The 22,013-nt window shown below is 37.1% G+C and overlaps 1 protein-coding gene across 1 annotated transcript in view; it reads left to right on the top strand.

The window, feature by feature from the left end:
• Positions 1 to 22,013, top strand: part of PARPBP (PARP1 binding protein) — an 81,339-nt gene that overhangs the window by 26,431 nt on the left and 32,895 nt on the right. Inside the window, 5 exon segments of the mRNA XM_033220880.1 lie at positions 471 to 664; positions 666 to 704; positions 3,052 to 3,157; positions 13,325 to 13,495; positions 14,941 to 15,095. Coding sequence (XP_033076771.1) covers positions 471 to 664; positions 666 to 704; positions 3,052 to 3,157; positions 13,325 to 13,495; positions 14,941 to 15,095 — 665 coding nt within the window.

The following is a 22,013-nucleotide window of genomic DNA, read 5'->3' as shown; positions in this document are numbered from 1 at the left end:
AGTTCACTGACAACACACATGCCTAACAGAACAGAACTACTAGAGGGGAATGACAGCAACTTGAATACATATAAATGTTAGGTACTTGGGAAAATTCAAGAATAGCACCTCAACATAAAACTACGGCTGTGACAAAAAAGAAGAAGGCAGCGCACCTGCATGGGCCTGGGTCTGGGTGGGGGTGCCGCAGGTGCTTCATGATGCTGGGCTCTCTGGGATGGGGGGATGGCAGAGGGTGCTGCAACCACCCAGGGGAGAATGCAGCCGAAGGCGTAGGTTTTTACCTTGAACTTCTTTCGTGATAAGAAGGCCACCTTTGAGAAAGCTCATGAAATGTAACACCTCTGCAGAAATGGTCCTTAGTTGGAGACTGCAACTGCTGGGAGATGCATCAACATCAGTGAATGGGGTCCTGCAGGTGTGTCCCCGATGCCTGCACACTTTTTTGGACCTTCTGATCTACCTGGCAGGGGTCAACTATACAGCCACCTTCGGAAAGAGGAAGCTTGCTGCTGTCCAGGCCAGATCTCTTGGTTCCTGGGGAAGATCCACCAGTGTCAGCCTCATTGACCCAGCAGCAACAGAAGGGAGAATCCCTCTGAGCATGGAGCTGGTCTCTAAACTTGGGATTGCCTGGGATTCCCATCACAGTCCAGAAGAAGAAACCTGAAGAAGCTGGCGGCTGCTATGGGGCAATTGAGACAGTGGGAAAGCCACCTGCTTCAGAACACTGAAGAAGCCACTTGGCACCAACTCACTGTCCAAGCTGAGAAGAACCAGGGACCCAAGGAGCTTCAGTTTAATATAAAACCAGCAGCAAACCTCCGAAGTCCAGGCATCTCAGAGAAATGCCTTTTTTGTGGGCACATGGTTACCAAATACAGAGCTAGATTTTATTTTTGTAAATATTTGCATCTCCTGCTTTATCAAAAAGCTTTCTTTTTTATTCCTAAAAACCAAAGAATGCTTTTATTTCCAACTGCATCCCTTGCTCTGCTGTCTCCCTGCTCCTCTTCCTAGATGTTGGGCAGGTGCTGGCTCTTCTCAGGAATGCAGATGAAAGCTTATTGCTAGAGTGGAATAAAAAAGGTCAGCCCCTGTTCGAAAACTCAGACTGGATTGAAAAACGCAGGGCATGATATAGTCTAAATCCGTCTAGGATCTTCTGTTTTAAGAGACAGGTATAAGGTTACTCTCAAACTGCAGAATGGGTGGAAAGTATTCCAGATCAAGGTTCCAGTTCTCCCTGGGAGCACCCACATTTCTTTTAAGGTTTCCAGCAGAGATGTAATGATGAAATTAATCACAAAAGGGAGGAGATGCAGGCTGGTAGTTGCAGTTACTCGGTTACTGTAAATTTCATCTGTTGATGTTCTACATATGTGGTAAGAATTTATTTACTGTGTAGTATGTTTAAACATTTGTAAGTTTTATGAGCTAGTTCTAGTTCCTCCTGTATAAGCTGACAATTCAAGTTGTTCACTGTTTTCCTGTGACAGTTATTATCTGGTTATAAAATTATCAGATAAAAATGAGAGAAATTTCTTTTTCTTTTTTTTTTTTTTTGAGACGGAGTCTCGCTCTGTCGCCGGAGCTGGAGTGCAGTGGCCGGATCTCAGCTCACTGCAAGCTCCGCCTCCCGGGTTCACGCCATTCTCCTGCCTCAGCCTCCCGAGTAGCTGGGACTACAGGCGCCCGCCACCTCGCCCGGCTAGTTTTTTTGTATTTTTAGTAGTTTCACCGTGTTAGCCAGGATGGTCTCGATCTCCTGACCTCGTGATCCGCCCGTCTCGGCCTCCCAAAATGCTGGGATTACAGGCTTGAGCCACCGCGCCCGGCCAAGAAATTTATTTTTCAAATACAACATGAAAGTATAAAAAGCGGACTTTTTTCTTTGTAATTGCATAACACTGAAATAAATACTTCAGAGTAATGTCATCTGATATTTATTAAAAACAAATCATTTTCATGGCAATTAAAAAGTTCCCAACATGGTAGACCAATTCAGACCAAAATTAGTCTCTTGAAAATTAAGCATAGTAAATATTTAAAGCACAAATAAAAATATTAGATAAAGAAATCATGAAGTACTTAGTAATTTTCCAAGTAGGAGAACAGTGAAAAAAAAAAAAAAAGAAAAAACAGGGGTTAAACAGAAGCAGATGCATGAGGCTATAATTAAATACATAATTTGATATAGATATATTTGTTATAAGACGTATTTTCCTTAGCTGAAACAAAAGCAGATAACACCTTTATGATAGGTTGGCCTTTTGAGATATCTTTTCAGGTTTTTTGCATTTCTGACACCCATGGCTCCACCTGGACCAACCCAGAAGCAATTCAGCATGAAGGACAACAGCTTTGATCCCCTATTTCCTCTCTGCCCAAACCAATCAGCAGCAAGCCTAGCCACCCCCATCCCTTCTTCCAAACTGCTTTTGAAAACCCCCTAACCTATGAGCTTTGGATGAGATTGGTTTGAATACTAACTCTATCTCCCACGTGGCATGGCCAGCCTTGTGCCTATTAAATTCTTTTTTTGAGACAGGGTCTCACTCTAGCACCCAGGTTGGAGGGCAGCGGTGCAGTCACAACTCATTGCAGCCTTCCCGGGCTCAAGTAATCCTCCCACCTCAGCCTCTCAAGCAGCTGGGACTACAGGCACACGCCATCATGCCCAGCTACATTTTTGTAATTTTTGCATTTTTTGCAGAGACAGAGTTTCGTCATGCTGCCCAGGCTGGTCTTGAACGCCTGGGCTCAAGCAATCCACCTGCTTTGGCCTCACAAAGTGGTAGGATTACAGGTGTGAGCCATGGTACCTGACCCTAAACTTTTTCTTTGCTGCAGTTATGTGGTCTTTATTTGTATAGCAGACAGGAAGAACCCATGGACAGTTACATTATGAAGTTTAATTATATGTCTAATGATTGCTAACAATTGTCAGGTAATACTCTGGACTGAAACATCAATGACACTGAGTAGAGCTTTATGTGAAGTAATTTTTATAGTCAGCATTTTATTAGTAATACCCTATATTTTCTACAGTCAACTACTGGATTTTCTGTCTGGCAAACAGTATGCAGTAGGTGATGAAACTGATCTTTCTATACCAACATCACCAACAAGTAAATACAACCAGGATAATGAAAAGGTACTGATAAACTGTGAGTAAATTCAAGCAGACTATAATCCCTTTCAAATCACTGAATTTGGTAGTACCTAAAAGTTACTAATGCTTTGTAAAAATTTTTTTTTACAAATCTTTAATTTGTTTAAAACTGTATTCACAAAGAATAATACATTGGAGGCTGGTGAGAATGTGAAAAAAGAGTCTTTATGATTTGGGGCCAAAGTAACAGGCATTGAATAAAAATAGGTATCATTCAAAGTATCAGGAAAGTAATTGAAGGTCCAGTTTGTCAGAGTTCTTTGAATCTCTTTGATAAACTTCACATTTACTCTTTTAGATGGTTGATCCTTGGGAGAATGTGCTCAGCTGAAAAATCTGGTCTATACCCTTTGCTGTAGTACAACTCATATATCAGGAGTTTGGATGATAGAGATTGTCATATAAACCACCAAAAAGTAGTGCCACATACAAGTTTGGTTTAATATAATTTACCTTCAACTGAACACTATGCTGGGTACCTAATCATATGTGGTAACCACACTAACGGTAGTAGTAGTACTTATCAAAATGGGAACAAAACTATGAACTTTTTTCTCTCTTGCCCAAATTCCTATTTAAGGGGCCTGGGGAGTATACCTTCTAAACTGTGACATCTCATCAGTTGGGTTTTATTTAACCCTCTATAATGTGGTTTACTTTCCAACCTGACTCTGGCATAATATCACATGACAGATAGAGAAGGAAATAAAAATATTTTACCCCAAAATACATTTCTTTGCCATATTTTGAAATGGTCCTACAAAGCTGTCTTTTGTGGAGGAAAATTTGCGTTTGTAAAGGATCTTTATTAATGTAACTAAATCTTTCCCCTTCCAGGCCCTCCAAATCCTGAAGAGATAACTGAGAGTCTGGCACCTCTTAAAGGTCTAAATAGGAAGCATTTGCCATCTATTGTTTCTAAGGGTGGCCATCTATGAGACTTCATCTACATAATAAGAACCTTGGTCTTCACAATCCCATATCTTTTTTTTTTTTTTTTTTTTGAGACAGAGTCTCGCTCTGTCACCCAGGCTGGAGTGCAGTGGCCGGATCTCAGCTCACTGCAAGCTCCGCCTCCCGGGTTCACGCCATTCTCCTGCCTCAGCCTCCCGAGTAGCTGGGACTACAGGCGCCCGCCACCTCGCCCGGCTAATTTTCTGTATTTTTTTAGTAGAGACGGGGTTTCATCATGTTAGCCAGGATGGTCTCGATCTCCTGACCTCGTGATCCGCCCGTCTCAGCCTCCCAAAGTGCTGGGATTACAGGCTTGAGCCACCACGCCCGGCCTACAATCCCATATCTTAAACCAGCGACTCCTTTCTACTGATTCCAGGTCTTTAGATAATAATTCTTTCAACCAATTGCTTGCCAATCGGAAAATCTTTGAATCTACCTATGACCTGTAAGCCCCATTTCAAGCTGTCTCACCTTTCCAGGCTGAACCAATGTTTACCTCACATGTACTGATTGATGTCTTATGTCTCTCTAAAACATACAAACACCAGCTACTCAGGAGGCTGAGGCAGGGGAATTGCTTGCACCAGGGAGCTGGAGGTTACAGTGAGCTGAGATCACACCACTGCACTCCAGCCTGGGCGACAGAGCAAGACTCATCTCAAAAATAAAAACAAAAACCAAAAAAACATATATAATCAAGCTATAACCCAACCACCTTGGGCACATGTTCTCAAGATCTCTTGAGATTGCATCTCGGACCACTGAGAGACAGGACTAGCTGGATTTCCTAGGCCGACTAAGAATTCCTAAGCCCAGCTGGGAATGTGACCACATCCACCTTTAAACACGTGGTTTGCAACTTAGCTCACACTCGACCAATCAGGTAGTAAAGGGAGCTCACTAAAATGCTAATTAGGCTAAAACAGGAGGTAAAGAAATAGCCAATCATCTATAGCCTGAGAGCACAGTGGGAGGGACCAAGATGGGAATATAAACCCAGGCATTCAAGCAGGGAACGGCAACGCCTTTAGGTCCCCTCCCATTTTAGGGGAGCTCTGTATTCATTCTGTTAAATCTTGCAACTGCACACTCTTGTGGTCCATGTTTGTTATGGCTGGAGCTGAGCTTTTGCTCGCCATCCACCACTGCTGTTTGTCGCTGTTGCAGACCTGTTGCTGACTTCCACCTCTCCGGATCTGGCAGGGTGTCCACTGTGCTCCTGATCTAGCAAGGCGCCCATTGCTGCTACTGATTGGGCTAAAGGCTTGCCATTGTTCCTGCATGGCTAAGTACCCAGGTTCATCCCAATTGAGCTAAACACTAGTCACAGGGTTCCACGGTTCTCTTCTGTGACCCACGGCTTCTAATAGAGCTATAACACTCACTGCATGGCCCAAGATTCCATTCCTTGGAATCTGTGAGGCCAAGAACCCCAGATCAGAGAACAAGAGGCTTGTCACCACCTTGGAAGTGCCCACCACCATCTTGGGAGCTCTAAGAACAAGGACTGCCGGTAACACCATGATCACTCGTATTTGGCTCAGAATAAACCTTTTTAAATATTTTACAGGGTTTAACTCCTGGCAAAGTTTCTGTGATTAATAAAATCACATTGGCAAGATGAGAATTTAAGAGTATTGAAAAAAGTAAAATTATATTCAACATATTTTAATTATTTTTATTTTATTTATTTTGCTTATTATTACTTTTTTGAGGCAGAGGCTCACTGTGTTGCCCAGGCTGAAGTGCAGTGGCATGATCTCCACTCACTGAAACCTCTGCCTCCTGGGTTCAAGTGATCCTTCCACCTCAGCCTCCCAAGTAGCTGGAATTATAAGCGTGTGCCACACGCCTGGCTGATTTTTGTATTTTTAGTAGAGACCAGGTTTTACCATGTTGGCCAGGCTGACTTTGAACCCCTGACCTCAGGTGATCTTCCTGCCTCCGTCTCCCAAAGTGCTGGGATTATGGGCATGAGCCACTGTGCCCAGCCAACATATTTTAGAAATATGATATATAAAAGGTCTAGAATACATTTACTTCCAAAATCACCTGCTCCAGTAAGTTAAAACATTTGGTGAATTGCCTTCATTTTTTGACAAACATTGCTGAGGTAGATTCTCTATGTGTCCCATGTTAAATAGATTGCACTTAAAATATGTATTTTAGCAGTGCCCTCAAATACCTGTATGTCTCCTTCCTAGATTTAATGAAGTGTTTTATATGTGCATCTGATATTTTTTCTGTCATATTTGAAAGTAAGTTGCTGACATGTGGATCCATAAAATTCCTTAGCATACATTTCCTAAAAATAATGACAACTGCAATATAATTATAATAAATAAGAAAACTTTAGTAAGTATTTTCAAATATCATTTACTAACTTCCATATTTAAATTTCTCCATTTGTCCCCAAAATGGTTTTATGTCTCCTTAGACTCTTTTACTCTAGAAGAATTCCCCTAATCTTTTTTAAAAAAAATTTTCTGATTAATTCCTTGTGGTATTATTTAACTTGTTTCTCTATTTGCTGTATTTCCAATAAACTGGAAGTGCCATCTAAAATCTTGCTTAGATTTTGGTTTAGTATTTCGTAAGAAATACTTCTTAACTGATGCAGAGTATTTCATTTTTTGTCGTATTGGGAAACAAACTCAGGTTATCCTAAATTTCCAGGTCTCTCCAGTATAAAGATATAGTTTTTCCTTTGCTGTCAGCAAAGATCTGTGAGGTGACACTTTGGCACTGTATAAATATCCTGTTTCCCAGTAACCTTTTATCTAATGGTTTTAAGCATTGATGATCCCTGCTTGAATCAGTTATTTCTGTAGTGTTTATAGAATAGTGAGCTTCTAATTCTGTTATGTCTTTACATTAATTAATTGCCATTTCTCAGTAAAACTTTATCTTATCAAATGAGATGAAGTACTCCTTCTCTAAAAATCTCAGGGTAACTCCTTAATTCTCTACCAGTTTAGGGGTTAGTGTAATAGTTATATATAATATAAGTAAATTAGATATTTATTCTTTTATAGTATTCCCTTTTGTGTATCTATTATATGGATTCATGAATTTATTCAGTATAAAATGAGTTACACTTATTAATCTTTGATGCTAAAATAGAGGAAGCTGCTTCAAGCAGGTTTTTGTGTCTTTTTTATATGCTCTAGTAGACTTTTCGAGCATTTTCCTCTTTTCTGGTACAAGAAAATATCCGAGCCCACCTGCCCAGACCTGGTTCCTTTTAGAGATTTCTCTTGCTTGAAATTAACTTTTCACTTACATTTCCTTTCTTTTCCCTCGATGCCCAAATCTTGACAAAGTGATTGCCAAATTGCCTGATCTTTTCTCAGTGGCACTTAAGCGGTGCATTTGTATATCAAGAGGGTAGATCACTTAAAGATCTCTTGTATGTGCTAAAGATCTATCCTGTATGTTCTATAGGGAGGAAATTATAGTTGTTATGTCTGTATTTCTTAAAGAGGAATGAACTAATTTGTATGTATGAAAAGAATTAAGCTTTTGGAACTTCAACTTATAAAGTTTAAAGGGATATCTGTGACTAAAGATTATAAGCATGTAGTTTCCTGATTTAAACAACACTGATAGTTTCATTGTGTTAATTCTCTAATTTCTCTCTTTTGCTTTCTTGGATTGTATTTTCTAATAGAATTTTATCTACTAGTTCAACTAATGGATTTGATTTTCTGAGGAGTATTAAATTGTCAGCCATCTTCTTAGCCATGCTTCTGTTACTTGCAGTTTCTAATTTTTCTTTTTACAAGGTCTTTTTGGAAGTCAATGTATTTCTTTTTTCCTCTCCGAGACAGAGCGTCACTCCGTTGCCCAGGCTGGAGTGCAGTGACGCGCTCTCAGTTCACTGCAACCTCCACCTCCTGGGTTCAAGCAATTCTCCTGCCTTAGCCTTCTGAGTAGCTGGGATTACAGGCACGTGCCACCACGCCCGGCTAATTTTGTATTTTTAGTACAGATGGGGTTTCACATGTTGGCCAGGCTGGTCTTGAACTCCTGAACTCGTGGTCCACCCACCTCGGCCTCCCAAAGGCTGAGATTACAGGCATGAGCCACCGTGTCCAGCCAGTAGCCAATGTATTTCTAATTAAAATCCTAATGTGAATTTTTGGGCTGCAGTCTTGCAAAGATATATTTTGACCATCAAATGTGTTTACTAATACGACACCAGAGTCTTCAAGTAGGTGAATGGATTGAATTTGAGAAACAATATTTTTGTTTCCTTATTTTATTTTACTTCATTTTATTTTTCCTAAGGTACTAAACCGTTGTTTTTAAAATTCTGAAGTAATGAAGAGAATAATAGAATAAAGGCCAAAAAAAAAAAAAAGAAAATCATCAGTTTAAAAAAAAATCTGAATATCTTAGTTTTTGTCCAACTTTTTTTTTGTCGGTATATATAAGCAGTTATGCATTGGCAAACAAAAGTTAAAAAAAGACCCTGTATAAATTGTTAATCTTCTCAACTTAGAAGAACTGACTTTCTTCAAACTGAGGTTGAATATCTGCCTCTCTCTCAGTAAGAAGAGATAGGAAAAGAAACTTGGAATTGTCAGAAAGCTTAAATAAAATTGACCAACTTCTAAACAAACATTGCAAATACTTTGTGGTATGGATAGAATCAGTTTATTAAACAAATAAACAGAACAGTATCCTTATTTTTGGTGTCTTGGTAAAGACTTCAATCTTGTGGATTTTTTCAATTTAGGCCCTTGCTCTTGGACATCATAACTGTACTTATGTGGACTGCTTTTCCAGGGAGCCTCTTTAAAACTCACTTGTAAATACAAGAGCAAGGAAACCATAACAACCATGTTATCTGACCATAATGATAGGGATAGATTTCCAATTGCAGCCATGAGTTAAACGAAACACTCTAACTGTGAGGACTCCAAGATGTTTTTCCCTTAAGTTTGCCTAACATCACAGATCAGAAGGACAAAATTTGCTAACCTTAAGGAGCAAGTTGTAGATGTGAGAGCTTAAGCCCTGGTTTTGTACCCAATTAGGATCAGGTATATATATATTTGTTAAGTTCTTGTTATTTTTGAACAGCAGAAGCACAGTGACATAGAGATTGCATTAAGTTAAATTTAGGGAAAGTTTCTGATTACAGTGTGAATATCACTTTTTCTCTGCTTTGATTTTTGGTAAATTGTGTTATTCTTCCCAAATGTCAAAGGAATAAAAAGAATTGTGTTTTAGACAGACTATTGCACTGTGAAGTTAAAATGGAAACTCATATTATAGACTTGTATAATTGATTTACTTGTATTGTGATTTACTGTGAAAATAAAGATAAAAGGACATTTGAAATATGAGCAGAGGCTGGTCACAGTGGCTCATGCCTGTAATCCCGGCATTTTGGGAGGCTAAGGCAGGCAGATCACCTGAGTTTGGGAGTTTGAGACCAGCCTGACCAACATGGAGAAACCCCGTCTCTACTAAAAATACAAAATTAGCCAGGCGTGGTGGTACATGCCTGTAATCCCAGCTATTTGGGAGGCTGAGGCAGGAGAATCACTTGAACTTGGGAGGCTGAGATTGTGGTGAGCGGAGATCGTGTCATTGCACTCCAGCCTGGGCAACAAGAGCAAAACACCGTCTCAAAATAAAAAAAATTAAAAAAAGAAAGAAATATAATCAGAAAACTATATTATACCTTATTTTATAAAATTTTAGGAGAAACCTTAAAGCTTATTTTTATTTGGTTGTGCCTTAGAATACCTTTCTTTTTAAGGCACCATAATAAAAAATATAAGCATTTATTTTATCCCAGGTAAGTTTTTTTTTTCCTTTGGAAACAGTCTCATTCTGTCACCAAGGCTGGAGTGTAGTAGCACTATCTTGGCTCACTGCAACTTCCACCTCCCAGGTTCAAGTGATTCTTGTGCCACAGCCTCCCGAGTAGCTGGGATTACAGGTGTGTGCCACCACGTTCAGCTAATATTTTGTATTTTTAGCAGAGACAGGGTTTCGCTGTGTTGGCCAGGTGGGTCTTCAACTCTTGGCCTCAAGTTATCCACCTGCCTTGGTGTCCGTGTGGTGGGATTACAGGTGTGAGCCACCACACCCAGCCTTAGGTAAGTTTTTCTTAATAAATTTTTAATTTTGAAATTTTTAAAGGGCAAATTTATGTATTGATTTTTCTTTCATTCATCATTGAAAACTCATTGAGAACCTATTGAGTTTCATTGAATGAAAACTCATTGAGAACAAAAATAGATTGGTTACCTACTATAATGCGAGTCATTCCGTTAGCATCTAAGGACACATGATTTGCTCTCATGGAACTCATAAAGTAATATGAGGATTAAGAAACGTTATCAGAAAGTGGCTAGGCACAGTGGCTCATGCGTGTAATCCCAGCACTTTGGGAGGTCAAGGCAAGAGGGTCACTTGAGCCCAGGAGTTCAAGATTAGCCTGGACAACAGAGTGAAATATTGTCTCCATAAAAAAATATTAAAAAGGAAAGTATCAGGAAGTGTTAATACCTATGCAGAGAATTATAATAGGGTGATATGCAGAGTTATCACAGGATGGCTGGAAAGAGAATACATGAATGTCTACTTTAGATTGGGGAATCAGGGAGCATCTCTGAAATGGAAACATTGAGTTAGTATACTTAATATGCAAGGAAAAATCTTTCTCATGGTTAATCTTTAAACTTTATTTTCTTGTAATTAATTTTGCTTCAATTCTATCTCAAGTCCATATTTAAAGCAATGCTTTCCTGTCCAGTGAAGTTTTTCTTTTAAATTGACCCTGACTGCCTCCTACGTTTCAAGAATCGTTTTCTACATGGAAATTTAAATAGTCAAAATATATTATCTTTTGAATTTCTTTTAAGATGTATATGCTTAATAATTATTTAAGAGACTTGCTAAGGGTTTGTAATTTTTTATTGCTGCCTTTTTTAGTTTCTTTGATGCTTCAAAAATTTAAAATGTGATTAGATTGAATATGATGAAATTTTAGTTTTAATAAGAGAAATATTTTCTTAGCATTTACAGATGATAAATTCCTGGGACATTAGTTGTGACTGAAATTACTGAAGGATTTTTGAATTTCATGTGTTTTGGGTAGGAATCGAGTTTAGAGTTTGTGAGTCTGTTATCTGAAGGAGTAGGCAAGAAGATGATTTCAAGTGGACAGTTTGGGAACAACATTTAAGAATTAGAAACAAACAGGGTTCTAGAGCAGAAGGTGGGATGGAAGTAGTTGAGAAGGCAAAAATAGGAAGAAAATTCCATGCGAAAAATTTAATTTTGAGCTGCTCATGGTGGCTCACGCCTGTATTCCCAGTGCTTTGGGAGGTCGAGGCGGAAGGATCACTGGATCCCAGGAGTTCAACACCAACCTGGGCAGCATAGTGGGACCTTGTCTCTACAAAAAATAAAAAAGTTTAGCTGCTTGCGATAGCACACGCCTGTAATCCTAGCTACTAGGGAGGCTGAAGCAGGAGAGTCACGTAAGCCTGGGAGGTTGAAGTTGCAGTGTGCTCTGATTGTGCTACTGCACTCCAGCCTAACAGCAAGACTCTGTTTCCAAAAACAAAAAAAAAAGGAAATTGATTTTGATGAAATCCAATTTATCTTTTTTTTTTTCCTTTTCTGATTGTGCTTCTGATGTCTTATGTAAGAACTCTGCCTTATTCCAGGTCATGAATAATTTCTATTACATTTTCTTTTAAAAGTTTAATAGTTTATATTATACATTTATAGACTTATGATCCACTTTGAGTTTACTTTTATAAAAGGTGTGAAGTTTAAGTTGAAGTTCATGTGTTTTGCATATGGATGACCAATTGCTCCAACACCAATTATTGAAAAGACTGTCTTTTCTTCATTGTTCCTTTTGCACATTTGTGAAAAATCAGATTGCTCTATTTATGTTGGTCTATTTCTGCACCCTATTCTGTTCCATTGAGCCGAGTGTTCTTTTGTAAATACTACTGTATCTTAATTATTGTAATTGTATAGTAATTTAGATTGCTTCTCAGCATGTTTAATATACTGTTCCAATATCATCTGGCCTACATACTTCTGGATGATTTGTTAACCTTATTATTGTTCCTCTGTAGGTAATATGTCATTTTGTGCTGGCTGCACTCAAGATTTTTTCTTACTTTTGGTTGTCAGAGTTTGTATACATGTTGTTTGGTTTTCCTACTTATATAGCTTATTCGATCTATAAATTAATGTTTTCTACTAAATTTGGGATGCTTTCGGACAAAATTTCTTCATATGTTTTTCTACCCTTTTCACTTCTCTTCAGGGATTCCAATTACATGTATATTTGACTTCTTAAATTGTCTCATAAATCCCTTTGGTTCTTTCATCTTTTTTTGTTGCTGTTGTTCTCTTTCGTTTTTCAGATTTGGTAATAGCTATTGGTTTGTCTATAAGTTCACCAGTACTTTCTTCTACTCTCTCCAAGTTGCCGTTGAACCCATCAAGCAAATTTTGTTTTATTTATTGTACTTTTCATTTCCAGAATTTATTTTGTCCACTTTTCTGTTGACATTCCCTCTGTTAATTTATTGATAACAGATATTCTTTTAATTCATTGAACATATTTCCTTTAAATATCTTGAACATAATTCATAATAACTGCCTTGATGTTTTTCTGCTAAACTCGGCATCTAGGTCTTCTTAGTGGCAATTTCTATTGACTACTTTTTACCCTGAGTAGTGGGTCACACCTTTTTTCTTCGTTTATTGATTTTTGGATGAAAACTGGATATTATAGGTAATATTTTATAACAACTGGATTTCTTTATGTTCTTCTGAGAAATATTGTGTTTTTGTGCTAGTGGGCAACTGACTTGCCTGAATTCCAACTTAATACTCTTTCTCCATTCTATGTTGGTATGCAATTGCTGATATCTGTTCTTGTGTCTTCTTTTGCTGCTTTTTTTTAGCTGGATTTTTGTAGGTCTCCCCTCTGCCTGCCAAATTTGGTAGTCAGTCAAGAATTTGGGGAGAGATGGAGTTTATTGATTGTCCAACCTGTTTTTATGTGGCAGTTCTCTTTTTCTAAAGAGTTAAGTGAGGTATTGTGATTGAATGATTATATACATTTTTACTGCATATGAAAAAGATTATGGATTTAGAAGAATTGCAATAAAGAAATTAACTGAATATTTTATTGCACAGGTGCAGCTGTTAGCAAGGAAAATCATCTTTTCATATTTAAACCTGCTAGTAAATTCAAAGAATGACCTGGCTGTGGCTCATATTCTCAATATTCCTGATAGAGGACTAGGAAGAGAAGCCTTCACTGATTTGAAACATGCTGCTCGAGAGAAACAAATGTCTATCTTTTTGGTATGGATGTGTGACAGGTTCAAAATTAAGACTCCTTGCACAGTGGATCCATGTATCCTAATATGCTTGTAACTAGGATGAAACAACTTTTAAGTGGTTAATTTATGTTTTACCTCTGTATTTGAAAATCCATGGTATTTTCATTTTTTACCATATCCTTCAAGTTTGGTAAAGGAGAATTTCTCTAAAGCAGTGTTTCCTTACATATGTTATGTATAGTGCTGGCCCTGATAAATTCTCTGTGAATAAATGTTTCCAATGTCAAAACATTTCTGTTAAATGTTCTTTGAATAAATATTTCCAAGGGCAAAATGTTTAGAAGTAGTATATACCCTTGTTCGTTATACATAGTCCATGATTGTCTATAAGAGCTCTGAGGAAGTCCTGCCATAAAGAAATCTGCTTGTAGCCAATTAAGCTTGTTATTTAATCTGTTGTTTCCTAATTTATTTGACCGTGGAACTTTCCCCTAAATTACTGACATTTCACAGGATTTGTCTTTCTTAAAATGTACCTTGGAACATTTCATCTTTGACTGAAACACTCTTATGTACAGCTATCACATATGTATTTTTATCATTGTAAGGACAAGCCTTTTGAACTATACATGATCCCAGGATGGGAAAGCTGGATAGGACTTAGTGATTATCTAATCTATATTTTTATTTTACAAATAGAGAGGCTGAGGTTTGGAAGTGTTAAATTGCCCAAACAATTCACCTGTTTAACACAACAGATCAGTTGACACTAAAAATTCTCTTGTTCCATATAACATTTTCAATAGCTAGTAGTCAACTATATTAGAATATATTCATAAATGAGTTATTTATAGTCAATAATACATTGTAATTAATATACTTTAACTCTTTTTTTTTTTTTTTTTTGAGACAGAGTCTCGCTCTGTTGCCCAGGCTGGAGTGCAGTGGCCGGATCTCAGCTCACTGCAAGCTCCGCCTCCCGGGTTCACGCCATTCTCCTGCCTCAGCCTCCCGAGTAGCTGGGACTACAGGCGTCCGCCACCTCGCCCGGCTAATTTTTTTGTATTTTTTAGTAGAGACGGGGTTTCACCGGGTTAGCCAGGATGGTCTCGATCTCCTGACCTCGTGATCCGCCCGTCTCGGCCTCCCAAAGTGCTGGGATTACAGGCTTGAGCCACCGCGCCCGGCCAATATACTTTAACTCTTAATTTGTCCTCTAACTCAGCTCCTCAGTCTCAATCTGTAGCTGGGTGTCATTGCCACCACACTTGCTAGCATGAATTCTGCATGGCATTTGTTTCTTTGGTTATTTGCTTCTGACTCAACGTGTGTCATGAGCCATAAAGTGTGCGTCCCTTTTAACTGTATACCCAGAATTATATAGATTTACTTAGCTTTATGAAGTAAATTACAGTTTTAATTTAATAAATCACTGGACATAACTTATCCATTTGTTTTAATTCGTAGGTGGCCACGTCATTTATTAGAACAATAGAGCTTGGAGGGAAAGGTTATGCACCACCACCATCAGATCCTTTAAGGACACATGTAAAGGGATTGTCTAATTTTATTAATTTCATTGACAAATTAGATGAGATTCTTGGAGAAATACCAAACCCAAGGTAATGATTTTTGATATATTACAAATATATTATTAATCTATCTTTAAAACTTTATAGAATTGGGTAGAAATAAGAGATATTGAAATGACCAAGCATCAGACCAAATGGTGGGGAGAAGAAACAAAATCTGTATGAATAAATTACAATCATATGACCTTACCTCCTAAATTTCTGCCCGTGATTCTGAGTTTCTGCCAAAGTCAAAAGTCATGTCCATACTAAATTGATTAGAGAAGAGAGTTAGCATTTATTTTTATCAGATGAAATAGATTTTTGAAGACTAGAAATGAGCAAACAGATAATTTCTGTGTATGTATTTAGCCAAAAAGGAAACTGATATCAAGAATGAGTAAGAAAATTAACAAAGATATGAAATCCCTATTCTATTTTCTGTTATTTTTCATTTTCTTATGTGCAAATCTTTGGTTCAGCTGGGATTTGTTTTTATATGACATTGGAGGTAAGAGATTTTTAAAAATCTGATAGACCCCCATTTATAATATTGGTGTATTAAGTGGTGAGTAAGTCTTGGGGGCAGAAGTGGATTGTATTTGCTAGCAATCATGGTGGATCGTTGTCAAGTTGGTTGGTATCCTGTAACATAAATAAACATAATAAAAATAGCTGATATTTATTGAACACTTGTTATATGTCAGACATTGTGCTAAGTTCTTTACTTAGATTATCATTTGATCATTACAACAACCTGACTTGATAGATACTATTACTATCCCTAATTTAGAGGTGAAGAAATTAAAACACAGGGATCGAGTAATTTGCCCTAGGTTATATTAAGTAGCAGAGTAGGGATCTGAACACAGTCAGTTCTGACCCTGGCATCCATTCTGTTAATGACTATATCTTATTCCATGAAACTTCATTCCATTCTAAGATTCTAAGAAGGATTTTTTTCAGGGTTTTATTCTGAATTGCATTCTGTCTTCTCATATGGATATCCATTACAAAGAAGTAAACTTGGAAGAGGGTTTTGAAAATAACTTAGAGACAAAATAAGTGACATCTTCTGAACTTCCAGATAATATATTGGGGGCCATTTCTATTGAAATATTATATATTTAATTAAAAAAATTTTTTTGGTAAGGCAATATAGATATATTTTGTTAAAGTCAAGTGATACTACAGTCATCTGCAGTTTTTTGCCCTTGAAGATATTCCTTCTGGAGAATCCTCTGTCGTCTTTATTCAGTCTTTGCTTTTGCTTGCTGGGCCTGTGTCAGAGTGACAACCATGAACCTTCATCCTCACCTTGTGAAACAGTCTCTGCCTCTTTCCTGACTCTTATGACTTTACTTTTAATTGTTAAACCCCTTATTTTGCTCAAGTAGCTTTCTCAGAAAAAGTAAATGGTAAGCAAATATTTTTATGTTAGTCTCACATTTGATTGTATATGATTTTATGTCATGTTTTATTTATTTCTCTTAAGATTATTATATTTAATGTAAAAATATTGTTATCTGCTTCCTGAATGGTCTTTGTTTTATCTAAATTGGATGCTTTTCTGTTTTTTACTTTCTTTCTTTTGCCCTCTTTCATGGTAGAGGTGTTCCTACAATGTGTGGTGATTCTGAACTGTCCTTTCATATTTAAGAGTGAGGCCGTATAGAGCTGATTAGTAGCTCTGTATAGTGGGCTTATTTATAGCATGCTGCCCAGTTGGCTCTTTTGTTGGGGACTTACTCTCCAAATGTCAGTAACTTTAGATCTTTTCTTCGGAACTTTCCCAAAAATTTCCACAGAGGAATCTTTTAATCTCTGAAAGCTGTAAATCTGGCTAGCAATATTCTGGGATTTGAGATAGGTCCAGGTTGATGCTGAGTCTCACGGTTCCGTATGTAGACTTACTCAATTCCTTTGTTTTTAGTCCTGCTGCCCCTGGGTCTGGACCCTCTCTTAGTTTCTTTAGAACAGTCCTGCTTCCCATGCTGAGGTGGGAGAGAAGCGCTAGCCTGACTGCTCAGAATAGAGAGAGAATGGGGGTATAATATTCCTTATGGAGACTGTCAACTAGCTTTTCTGTTTTCAACCCCATCTTTACATAGCCTTCAGTACTGCCTTCAATTTCTGATTAATTTCTGAGTTTACTTCTTACTGATGTTCCTCTTAGCGGTTACTTAGGTTTTAGCTTTTGTATTCTGGGTAGTTAGTTATGACTCAACCATCTGTTTTCATTTTTTTGTACTTTCATGAAATGCCTCTACTCTCATCAGCTGTTGTTTCCTCTCTCATTCTCTTTTTCTTCATAGATGGAAATTTTTTTGTTTTTTGCTTTTTTGTCATTTTAGTGAAGTTTCGTGAAAGAGCAGAGATATATGTGTATGTTCTATCCAATATGGTTTGTTATAATTACATTCCTTTTGGAGGAATTTCTGGTTGTGGTCAACAGGGTAGAAGTATATTTATTTTAGAGGCATGCAGGGTGAGGGAATAGACTTCTTCAACTTAGCAGCCGTTTATTTTGGATATCCCATGTGGTTATAATGAACAAGTATCGTTTAGAGAAGGTCTTGAGGAAGTGAGTATCTAAATAGTGAATGTCTTCAATTGGGTGTCTGAATAGTCCACTTGAGCAATTTTTGTTCTCTTTTTTGTGGTGATTTGTTTATTTGTTTTTGTTCTGTAGTAGGTATAGGTTTATTCTATAAATAAAAAAGTAAAATTATTAAAAACTAAAAACATATACATTATGCATATCATAATAGATATTAATAGAAGGTATACAGAGGAAAGGGCAATTGACCTGGTTTGTGGGAGCCAGGGATAAGGGTGTCAAGAATGCTTATCTGGATGGGTGTTACAGTTAAGCCTAATTTTGAAGGATGAACTTGAAGGAGTTAACTAGACATGGTGGGTGGGAAAGTGGATAACCCATTCGGACATTGCTTCACTGGTTATTCATTTTACCTTATAATTTCAACCTCTCCGTTTACTAGTACTTTAGCCACAGTCTATAAGCTTATAAGAAAAAAACAATAAACTGTCTTCTCTGTTTCTTCCAGTTCCTTCTCCTTCCATTTACAGCTCAAATTCTTAAAGAAAATACTTTCCATTTTTCTGATTCCCTCTTTGTAATTATTTAATGTATATTTCTCAATAGACAGTAAACTCAGTGAGAGTTTATTGGTTTTCTTCACTAATATTCCCTAGGCCTAGCACAATTTTTGCCAGAATAGACAGTCAATATTTATTTGATTGTCTGTACTTGACTGATTTATACTCCTTCACTTTTTCCCTCTACTGAAGCTATTCTGCCAGTGGTCACTTGTGATCTTCTAATTGTCATAGTCTGTGGTCTCTTTTGAGTCTCCAAATTTAGTCATTTCCTACTGGAACTCTTTTTTTCCTATAACTTCTGAGATGTCATTCTCTTATTTTCCACCGACCTCTTCTACTATATATATGCAAATTCTTCTAAATCTATATTTCAGTGAAATTTGAAACTCTTTCCTGAGTTTCAGAAACATATCCTCAGCTATCTTTAAGATGGTGCCTCACAGGCAACTCATATATCCTAAACTAAATTTTCATCTTTCTCTGCAAAACTGCTTCTCCTCCTGAAGTGATGAAGCCTGTCTCTCTCCAGCTCCCAAACAAGAATCTGGGGCATATCCTAAATGCATTCACTCAGTAAGATCCGTCACTTTTTCTTACTTCACATATTTTATGTTCTTTCTCCTCATCTCTTCCTATAGCTACTATTTTATTTCCAGTGTTCACTGTTTCAGACTTTCATCCTTTGTTGCCTGGACCTTTTCATATGCCACCGAGTTGTCTATTCTGCCTCCAGTCTTAAGTTGCCCTGTCCTGTCGTCCTCATTGCTGCCAGAGTGATTTTTCTGAAACAGCAAATGTTATTCCCATAATTAAAACTTTTCAGTGATTCCATATTTGGTACAGGATAAAACTCCAGGAACCTCAATATAATACACAAAACTGTCTATGCTCTCACTCCTGTCCATCTCTCACTCTGGCCTCTTTATCCTCCTCGTCTCTCTCAACCTTAAAACTTAGAGATAAAAATGTATTTAGCTCTTGTATCTAAGGAAAAGTTTATACTACTTATTTTAAAATAGAAAAATTACAGTAATCTTTGAGCCCAAGGAAGGGTGGGATAGACAGACTGGGAAGAAATAAAGAAAAAGAATTGATTCTTACACTCATCGCCCCACTGCCAACTTTTCATGAGGCCATCTTAGGTATAGGTGGCTGCATTTCTACACTTTGCCAGTAGGTGACACCATAAAATGCATAGTGTACTTTCACCTGAAAGATGTCTTGAATGAGATGTTTCAAGTTATATCAATTAATAGTTCCCTGTTGTTTAGAAGTTGAAAATTCTGTATTTCACATTTATCACACAACTTTCAAATGCACATTTACATTATACTGTCATGCACCACGACGAGAATATGCTCTGAGAAATGCATTGTTAGGCAATTTAATCATTGTACAAATATCATAGCCTGTGCTTACACAAACCTGGATGGTATAGCTTGCCACACACACAGGCTATCTGGCATAGCCTGTTGCTGCTAGGCTACAAACCTGTATGGCCTGTTAACTGTATCAGATACTGTAGACAATTATAACACAATGGTATTTGTGTGGCTAAGCATATCTAAACATTGAAAAGGTCCTGTTCAGAATGCAGTATAAAACATAAACATAGATACGCATAGGGTACTTGGCATGACTGGAGTTTGCAGCACTTGAAGTTGCTCTGGATGAGTTGAGTCTTGTAGACTTTATACACAGTATAAACCTAGACCACACTAAATTTACAGAGCAAATTTTTCTTTCTTCAAGAATAAATTACTCTTAGCTTGCTCTAACTTTGTGAACTTTAAACTTTTTTGACTGAATTTTTTAAAATTTTGAAACTTTTTTTGACTCTTGTAATAACACTTAGCTTAAAACACAAATACATTGTCCAGCTGTACAATGTTTTTTCTCTGTATCCTTATTCTATATGCTTTTCTCTCTTTAAATTTTTTTTTTTTTTTTTTTTTGCTTTTTAAACTTTTTTGTTTAAAATTAAGACACAAACATACACATTAGCCTAGGTCTATACAGGGTCAGGATTATCAATATGACTGTCTTCCACCTCCACATCTTGTCCCACTGGAAGATCTTCAGGAGCAATAACACCCCTGGAGGTGTCATCTCCTGTAGTCACAACACCTTCTTCAGGAATACCTCCTGAAGGACCTGCCTGAGGCTATTTCACAGTTAGTGTTTTTTTTTTCTTAATAAGTAGAAGGAGTACACTCTAAAATAATGATAAAAGGTATAGCAAATACATAAACCAGTAAGATAGTCATTTATTATAATGACCAAGTATTACATATTAAACATAATTATATGCACTATATACTATTATATGATTGGGAGCACGGTAGGTTTGTTTACACAGGTATCACCACAAACATGTGAGTGATATGTTGAGCTATGATGCTACGATGTTACATCACTAGGCGATAGGAATTTTTCAGCTCCATTATAATATTATGGGACTACCATCGTATATGTGGTCTGTTGCTAACCATAATGTTATTATACAGCACATAACTATATTGGACTAAATATACATGTATGGAGTGTTAAATCTCATTGAAATTATTCAGTCTAATCTCCTAATGTTAACATTTTTGTTGTTTAAAATATTTAAGAAATACTTTTCATACATTTTATGTGGCACCTTTAATTACATTTAATTTTTAAAGGTGAAATTTACTTCAACAAATAGTTATCAAATTCTTGAGTGTGGTATGGAAAAAGTAGTCACTTTATTTAGGAAATTGAAGATAGTCAGTAATTACATTAAAGTATTACCAATCATTTGCCTGTATTATTGCTTAGTGTTCTCTTCCAGTTACTTTATTTTGGTACAAGCTTGGGGATTCGGTTGTGCTTTTCGTCAGCAGCCTCGTGTTTCTCTTCCTGCCCTAGGGCACTGGTGTGATGCAGTTAGGAGTTAGGAGCTCAGTTTGCCTCTTTCTCATCTAAATTCTCCTATTAATGTTTATCCAGAATCACCATAATATATCTTCTGGGAAGCACTCCTGAATACCTCCTCCTTCTGTCTACTTCCCCACTCAAACTTGTCTATACTTTCAGTAGTTCATTGTACCATAATCACTTGTGAGCTCTTAAAGAGAAAGATTTTATTCATTTTTTATTGCCAGTGAACAGCATAAATATCCTCATGTCATTTTAGTTAAAACTTCTGGAATTTCTAGGCTCTAGAAGCAAGGATTTGAATTAAGCCACTGTGTTGCTGAACAGATATTAGAAGCCAACCTAATGGTGGCTCTAGAAGTGAGTATATAGTAATAGTCAGAGCACTACTGTTTGGGGTATTTTGCCATGGGTTCAAAATGTTGACCTTGGCAAGTCTCTGAAATACAAGTCTTATTTTTTCCTAAATACAATTCAGCCAGTGAATTACATCATCTTTAAAATTTAGCATTTTTGTCTTGTAGAAGGAATGAGAAAAAGAGGTCAAAGGTGACTTTCCTAATATCATTTGAAGCATATTTTTTCCTCTTATAATTGGCACTAAGACACTTGCAGATTTTATTAACCATTTGAATCTTTCCCAAAACTCTTTTCTATTAGAGGTTAATTCCCAGGAAAAACATATAATGTTAATTATGTTTTCATTTTGGCTACATTTCATCCAGTTCACAGCTGAAAAAGGAAGTCCTCATATATGTGAAAGAATTCCTAGGGTCTACTCAGACTTCTGATTACAGAAGTATGGCAGACTAGGCCCCCAGATTGATTCTTCCATTGAAAATAATTAATAATGTTGGATAGTATATTTCAAAAATGCTTCTTAAATGCATTGGTAAGTAGGCAAATGTAATGAAAATACAGGTCAAAAATAGGTGAAGGAGG

The sequence above is a fragment of the Trachypithecus francoisi genome, unplaced genomic scaffold (genome assembly GCF_009764315.1).
Source record: "Trachypithecus francoisi isolate TF-2019V2 unplaced genomic scaffold, Tfra_2.0 Lachesis_group11, whole genome shotgun sequence".
Taxonomy (NCBI): Eukaryota; Metazoa; Chordata; class Mammalia; order Primates; family Cercopithecidae; genus Trachypithecus; species Trachypithecus francoisi.
The sequence above is the reverse complement of the archived record's forward strand: the minus strand, read 5'-3'. Positions and strand labels throughout refer to the sequence as shown.